A 7,639-nucleotide genomic window follows, 5' to 3' on the forward strand; every position below is an offset into this window, starting at 1 on the left:
CCAATTTTAAGCCCACAAACAAACTGTTCCTCCATTGTGGTCTCTACTGTTCTTAAATCTTACATATATCCACTTCCTTTTGGAAGAAAATAAAATGAAATCTAATCAACTTTTATCTTCCTCTCCCCACAAAATGCTCATGTTTCCTACGTGGGTTCCATTACCACACGAGAGAAAGTCTTAGACGAAACTGATATTAAAATCTTATCGTATATATACATATTCGTTTTATGTACTAATAAATAAACTTAAAATATATATAAATGACGTGATATATATCAGTTCTGCTTTATTCGGACGAATATATTATCTAAACGAAAACAAAGCTACACACATGTGATGTTAATAGGAGAAGGGGATTGTCGTTTGGGAGAGGCAAAGAGGCTGAAGGCGACAAAGTGGCCGACAAGTACATGAANCTAAAAAACCCCTGGTCATAAAATTTTAAAAAAAAAAAAAAATTGATGTCCACTATATCTAATAAGAATGTTCATATCCCATAAAACCGGAACAAGATAACATATCTCAAACCTTAGGGATGAAACTGTAAGTATTTTATTTATTAATGATACATCTTTGGGGTATTTTTGGCTAAAATTAAGGTATTCTCTTTAATTTGTATCTTACTTTTGGGATTGTGGTTTGGGTACAAAACGAGGTGTTAGGTTTTTGTGAATTTATTTGTAAAAAATACCCTAATCAAAGCTACCAAAATGTAGCAGCAAACTCTCCAGATTTCTTTATGATTCCTCAAGAAAGTGAGAGTTTAGATAAGTATAGATTAAGGGAACAGCCCAGATAATTGCTTGGATAAGATAATATAAAATAAAAAATAAAGTGATGGAGAGTAATAATTTGGGCAGTAATAAGAGACCCACTCTTGAGTATTCATTAAAGTTACAGCATTTTGTCTTAAGTTGGTGAAACTGAAAAGCACCTTAATGGCGGTGGCTTCAAAGTTCAAATAGGCAGATCACATTTGGCAATACAATGTTTTAGGACACCTAAACACGTGCTAATCCGTAATTAATTGTGGATTAATTATTATTATATTATATAAGTCGGCTAGGCATATGTTGTTTATCCCTTTGCTTAAGCGAAAAGCTGTACGGGCCCTTTTATACAGCCAATGCCCACATGTTATCTTTATTTTGGGTATTCTAAAACTACAAATAATTATTAACTAACACTATTATTTGACCATTATTTCTTTATTTATAAGAATACCCTTTTACGTACAAGAATTACCTTTCCAATGGACTCTCCCTATAATATAAGCCCGAATAATAATTTCGTAATGCCTAATTCCAATCATCAAAGTAGAGGCTCGGGCCCAGTCGATCCCGGGCCTGAGCCCTCAAGGACTGGACCCAAATATTGAAAGACCGGGTCTAGGCCTCGATCCCTCTTCTCTTGGGCCTGGTCCAGTCTTAGGACCAGTCCTTATAGGACTAATCCTCCCCAGGACCGGGCCAAATTCCCACCTATACATCAAAGTATCGATTGAATTTACGAGATAATTGACCCTAAATTTATTTTAAAACAAAGAAAATCAAGGACATTCAGTGTCTAGCTTGTGGGTTGGGTTGAAATTGGGCTGGATTGAACCCTCGAAATCGTCAGCCCACTGGGCTGAAAAGATCGACAGTTCCCCGTATTTTCACGAGCCAGAACTTCGTTTTCCGATAATTTCGAAAATACCATTCACCTCATTCTCGGCTCTCGCACTGAACGAGATGAGGTGAGTTTACTGATGGATCTTTATTCTTAACTAAAAATTCCAACGACACAAAACCCTAACTAAACTCTTCACTTCGACTTGGATGAATGGCATCTCAAATGTCGATCTTCATGCGAACCAAAAGCCTTCTCTCTAAAACCCTAAACCCCAATCTCAAACTCAAATCCATCTCTATCTCTACCTTCACTTTCCTTTCCCAAGAACCCCACCTCGCCGAGTCTGCTGAGACATCTTCTCTCCCGCCAAACCCAGCCACTGGTAGCCCACTTTACAACGAAAACTGGCGTAGCCCGGTTATCAACGAAAACTGGCGTAGACCGGTTACCGACTCGGCATCAGACACTCAGTCCTTGATCCCTTTAGCTCTCCTTCAGAACCCGTCCGGCCCACGCATTCAGGCATTATCTCAAACACTTGATGTGCAGGCTTTGATGAATGTTTTTGGTTACTGGATGACGAGTCAAAAATGGTCAGATATGAAGCAACTATTTGAGTTTTGGATTCGGAACTTAGACAAGAATGGGAAGCCGAATAAGCCGGATGTTAATCTGTATAATCATTACTTGAGGGCTAACTTGATGATCGGTGCCAGTGCTGGTGATTTGCTTGATTTAGTGGCCCAGATGGAGGATTATGCTATTCTGCCTAACACGGCGTCGTTTAATTTGGTCTTGAAAGCTATGTACCGGGCCAGAGAGACCGAGGCTGCTCAGAAGTTGCTCCAACGGTTAGCTTATGTTGTTTGTCTTACTGCGTTTTGATTGATACGTTTAAATATATGAATTGCATTTGAATTTAATTACTGGTTTATAAGGCTTTTGCAGTAATGAGTTTGATGTAAATACTTATTTCCCTTGTTTAATTGAGTTTAATAGAGTGAGAGCATCTGTTTCCAAAGCCAGAGGATAAAGGAATCACTAATTTTTTTTCCTTGATCACAGAATTACAATCCGTAAAATTAATTTCGATAAGATATCATGCAAATCCTCTCCCATATCAGTACAAATTTACTTGTAGTATTTTAGTAGTTTTCATTTTTTTTTTTTTTTGTGTGTGCGTGTTTGCTCTCTTTTGTATAGGAAAAGTTTAGATAAGAATGTAAGAATGAGTCCTTGAGAAACGGAATTTAAAACTGTTGTTATTTCGATTCAAAAGGGAATTTTGCCGACAAATACTACCTTTTGGAATCCCTTTTTACCCTCATTTATGCATTTTACACGCGTATTCATGTTAGCGTTCATTTATAGTATTGTTCGTTGGTATGTAGGGTGAAGATTATGTTTTACCTGTGTCTATGTGATAAGATTATTTACAGCAGTAGTAGGCTGAAATATGATATTGGGTAGGGAGAAAATAAACTACTTTGCTGTTGTAGGCTGAAACATGACGTAGGGCTGTGGAAAATAAACTACTTTGACTAAAAAAATTTAATAAATAAAGGAAAAAGGAACCTGGAAGTAGTAAAAATTACTGGAGCCCTGGGGTAGTGTGATGTAGTGATTGTGCTTGATGTAAATCTGTCCTGAAAGTCCTTCTCTTGGATGGTAAAATTAAAATCATAAATTGTAGAAAACAATATAATTTCAAGCTTCAGAATGACTTGTTATGCAAGTGAATTTTCTGTGGAATTTTTAATCTCTGTTTGCATGATTTGATTTGATTTTATATGTTGTACCTTAACTCTATGGATGGGATAGTTTTTGTTCTGAAGAAGGGTATGAAAAATTCGAGGAAGAATATCCATTCTTGTGATTTGCATCCAAGGGTCACAATTTGAAATAAAAGTTTGGATTCTGAAATTGCGAAACATAATGTTTTTGAATTGGGTCCATACTTCCAATTGAATAATTAAGGGATCCATGGATAAAGATCGAAATTTCTATTTTGGGTCGCAACTAAATCTTCATTTTTTGTTTTGTATAGTTTAGATTGAAGCAAAATTGCTATTAAACGATAACTTTGGTTTACTAGAGGCATCGACCTATTCCTGGTTTGATCTGATGTAAAGGATTTTATATTGCCATTTCGCTGTGTGTTTAATTACGTAACTGATTGTGTCATTCCAGGAATTTTCTAGGTTTTGGCTTCAGTGTTTGAATCAGTCTCCTACATGTAATGTTCACATGTATGCTCAATTTTGATGGATCAACCTTCGTTTTATTGTAATCAGGATGCTGCAAACTGGGAAAGAATCTCTGCCTGATGATGAGTCATATGACTTAGTTATTGGCATGCTATTTTTAACAGACCAGATTGACACTGCTTTGAAATTCATAGATATGGCCTTGAAATCTGGATACTTGTTGTCTATGAAAGTGTTTAGTGGATGTGTGCGAAGCTGCGTTACCAAGGGCAGGCTGGATACACTGGTATCCATTATTGAGAAGTGCAAGGTACATGACTGATTTCCTTGGTACTTAAATAATTCCATTAAAGAAGGTCCAGTCTTTACTTATTATTTATTTAAAAGTGACTTTATTCCTATGGGTGTTGTCAGACAATGGATCAAAACAAAGCACTCTGTCCAACCTGGATCATGTGTAATTATATTGCAGAAGTTGCAATTCAAGAAGATAACGGTAGTTTAGCATTTTATGCCTTGGAATTTATGGCCAAGTGGATAGCTCGGGGTGAGAATGCACGGCCCCCTGTTTTTCTTTCTGTAGATGAAGGATTGGTTGTGTCAGTGCTTGGAACTGCAGGAAGGACCTATAGTCAAGCGCTATTGGATGCATCATGGGCTATCCTACGTCGCTCTTTGCGTCAAAAGAAGGCCCCTAACCCTGAATCTTATCTTGGAAAAATCTATGTTCATGCATTATTGGGTGATCTTCAAAGGGCTTTTAGTACCTTGCATGAATTTGAGACTGCCTATGGGAATTTCAACAAATACGTAGAGGAGGAACTTTTCTCGCCATTTACCTCTTTATATCCACTGGTCGTTGCCTGCGCCAAGAAGGGTTTTGAGACATTGGACGCGGTATTGCTTAAAATACTTTTAGATCTTGAATCAGATTGTTATCATATGTCCATCTTATGGGGAATCACCAATTAGTTAAGATTCATCATAATCACAATATTTCTGAATCGAAATCAAAATATTGACCACATGCATCAAACTTTAATATTTTTATTTAATGTTATTATTATTTTGCTTCTTTTTCATTCTTGGTTATTAAAGTTATGTATGTGTATTTGGGCAATGGTTTTTTGTTCTTCCAAGCATCAAGTTTCACACATGGTGGACATCATATATTATCTTTTTTCCTTCTTTAGGTCTGCATATCAGGTTCAAGCATAACAATAATTTAAATGAGAAAAAATGTAGATATAGAATAAAATTTGCAGTTACCCAAGAAAAGAGACTGATGGTTGCTATTTCTTCTGCCGTTACTTTTTTCCCTTACATTTTGTTAAGATCTGTTATAATAGTGCTCTTGAACTGTGGGATTGATATATTTGTAGTAATTAGTGGCTTGTATTATATTTCTCTTGAAGAGAGTATGCTTCTGATTTGTATTAATGATGTAGTGGTAGCTGAATTTTCATTCATTTATTGTATTGCAGCTTGTTGCTAACTTTGCATTGTTAAAATTTTTCCAGGTGTATTTTCAGCTTGAGAATTTGAGCAATGCAGATCCTCCTTACAAATCTGTTACTGCTCTAAATTGTATAATTTTAGGTTGTGCTAATATTTGGGACCTTGACCGTGCCTACCAAACTTTCGAGGCAATTGGTTCTTCTTTTGGGTTGACTCCGGATATTCATTCATACAATGCTCTAATGTATGCATTTGGGAAGCTCAAGAAGGTGCATATGCTTTGGGCCTTTTTGCTCACTCTAACTCTTAACTTTGACATGCACAAATATATACACATGTGATCTCAAATGTGCATCCTCCAGTACAATTGTGTGCACACCTATTGTGGACTTGTGGCAATGCATTGAGAAGCTATTCCCCCCTACTCTCCCAAGATATTTTATATTATATAAAATTTTAAAATATAATTATATTTATATTTTAAAATATTTTCTACTGTCATGATAAAATTCCATGATGTTTAGTGTTGGGGTCGATTAAATGGCATAATATCTATTGAAAGTCCACATGTATGATCTTTGTAGAAATTGGGCCACATGCATTGTCATCTATTACTTTGCATTGCATGCATATGGAATTAACATATCAATTTTCAGATTAATATGCTGAGTATTGAATAGAAAATTCACGCGCTTCTCATGTGGCAGACATTTGAAGCTTCAAGGGTGTTTGAGCACTTAATAAGTTTGGGTGTTAAACCCAACGCAATGTCATATTCTTTGCTTGTTGATGCTCATCTTATCAACCGAGATCAGAAAGCTGCTCTCACTGTGATTGATGACATGGTAAGCCGGTGTTGTGTGTGTTTCTATTGTCTGGATTGGGTCTACAGAATTTAAAATCATGTATATCTGTTTGGCAGGTAACTGCTGGATTTTCACCTTCAAAAGACACTCTGAAAAAGGTCAGAAGGCGATGCGTACGAGAAATCGACCATGAAAGTGATGAGAAGGTTACGGCCCTGGCTGGAAAGTTTCAGTTTCGAATGGGTTCAGAGACTCGTAGGAACATGCTGTTTAATCTCCAGTACAGCAATAATTATATCTGACAAGTAAGTTCTGATGCATGCTGAATAACTTACAATGTCAAAGCTGGGTGGTTTGCGGTCCTTGTCGCTTAGGCATTCCGTTTTAGCATACATCATGTTGGTTGACCATATTTTTGAATACTCTGCTTAGACTATACCAGTTAAGAATTTTCATTTATAACCCTAAAACTTAGTTCCGGTCTTCAACAATTCTTGGGGCCATGTACTTAAATTTTTTCTATCCCGTAAGTTACCTGACTATAGTAGTTTGCTATATTCAGGTTAGCGAGATATTATACTCCCTGTTGTTTGTCACATTGATGCCAAAGTCCACTGTCAATTACTGGAATCCTTTTGTTTAGTGCCCTGGATATTCTCAGTAACAGCCATGCTTTGATTATACTTTGATGTTTATGTTTTATTTTGCAGGTTGGCTTTTCATTTCTCAGTCTTGGAAATATCGATGATGATGATGATATGGTTCAACAAATTTTCATGTTCTACATCTTTAGTTTTTGACGAGCCTTCATCTTTGTTTGTAAATTATCTGATTGTTATCAATTTTGAGTCTTGGAACGATTAATGCTAGGATCATAGCTTCCTAGAGCAATAATGATAATTTCACCTGTTTATTTTTCTATTCTTTTTTTGCTTTTTGAGGAGCACGGTTGTAAAATGCCAATCCAATAGATATTCCAATCCAATGTTGACCAATAATTGTAGTACCATCCCAAATTTTTAAAGATGCTTAGAGGTTATATGTTTTTGTTTAATTTTTTAATTTGTCCTTTTGGTAGCTTGTTTATTTAACCATGTTTTCAATATAGTAAATTAATAGTTGGTTTTGTTTTTAGATGTTTAGAGCATATAAATATGATTATTGTCATAGGCGAAAAAGTAATGTTTTAGTAACCAATTGGGGGTAAAACCTACAAAGTTGTTGGGTCTCAGGTTTGACCAGCTAGTCAAATCGAGTGATAAATTTTAAAATTTAGCAAATGCACTTTTGAAAACTATAATTAAGTCCTTATAGGTTTGAAATTTAGCAAACATATTTCAAATACAAATCGACGATCAATTGGTTGGCGATGGTGACACAATAAATGCAATCCCAATCATCCCTTGAGCTCATTCCTCAAAAATTCTACCCAATATTCGATTTCAGTCAGATTTTACTAACGTTGACGTCGACATTCTAGGTTAAATCTCATTAATGTCAATGTCGACAACCCTTTCCATCATCACGAAAATACTCCTCTCAGTCTTTTGA

General features: G+C 35.9%; 1 protein-coding gene across 1 annotated transcript; it reads left to right on the forward strand.

Moving 5' to 3' along the window:
• The first annotated feature begins 1,703 nt into the window (after positions 1-1,703).
• Positions 1,704-6,846, forward strand: LOC116132909 (pentatricopeptide repeat-containing protein At1g26460, mitochondrial). Its single transcript, XM_031418593.1, has 7 exons — positions 1,704-2,468; positions 3,912-4,134; positions 4,239-4,721; positions 5,345-5,551; positions 5,990-6,127; positions 6,205-6,393; positions 6,799-6,846. The coding sequence occupies exons 1-6, from the start codon at positions 1,828-1,830 to the stop codon at positions 6,388-6,390; spliced, it is 1,878 nt and encodes a 625-aa protein (XP_031274453.1). The 5' UTR covers positions 1,704-1,827; the 3' UTR covers positions 6,391-6,393; positions 6,799-6,846.
• The last annotated feature ends 793 nt before the right edge of the window (positions 6,847-7,639 follow it).

The sequence above is a fragment of the Pistacia vera genome, unplaced genomic scaffold, assembly GCF_008641045.1.
Source record: "Pistacia vera cultivar Batoury unplaced genomic scaffold, PisVer_v2 Contig262, whole genome shotgun sequence".
NCBI classification, from domain to species: domain Eukaryota; kingdom Viridiplantae; phylum Streptophyta; class Magnoliopsida; order Sapindales; family Anacardiaceae; genus Pistacia; species Pistacia vera.

Bases quoted from the DNA above. Each gene is read 5' to 3' on its own strand.
- LOC116132909 (XM_031418593.1), top strand. From the start codon at position 1,828: ATGGCATCTCAAATGTCGATCTTCATGCGAACCAAAAGCCTTCTCTCT. The intron at 4,135-4,238 runs GTACATGACTGA...GGGTGTTGTCAG, and splicing joins CCATTATTGAGAAGTGCAAG to ACAATGGATCAAAACAAAGC. The intron at 4,722-5,344 runs GTATTGCTTAAA...AAATTTTTCCAG, and splicing joins GTTTTGAGACATTGGACGCG to GTGTATTTTCAGCTTGAGAA.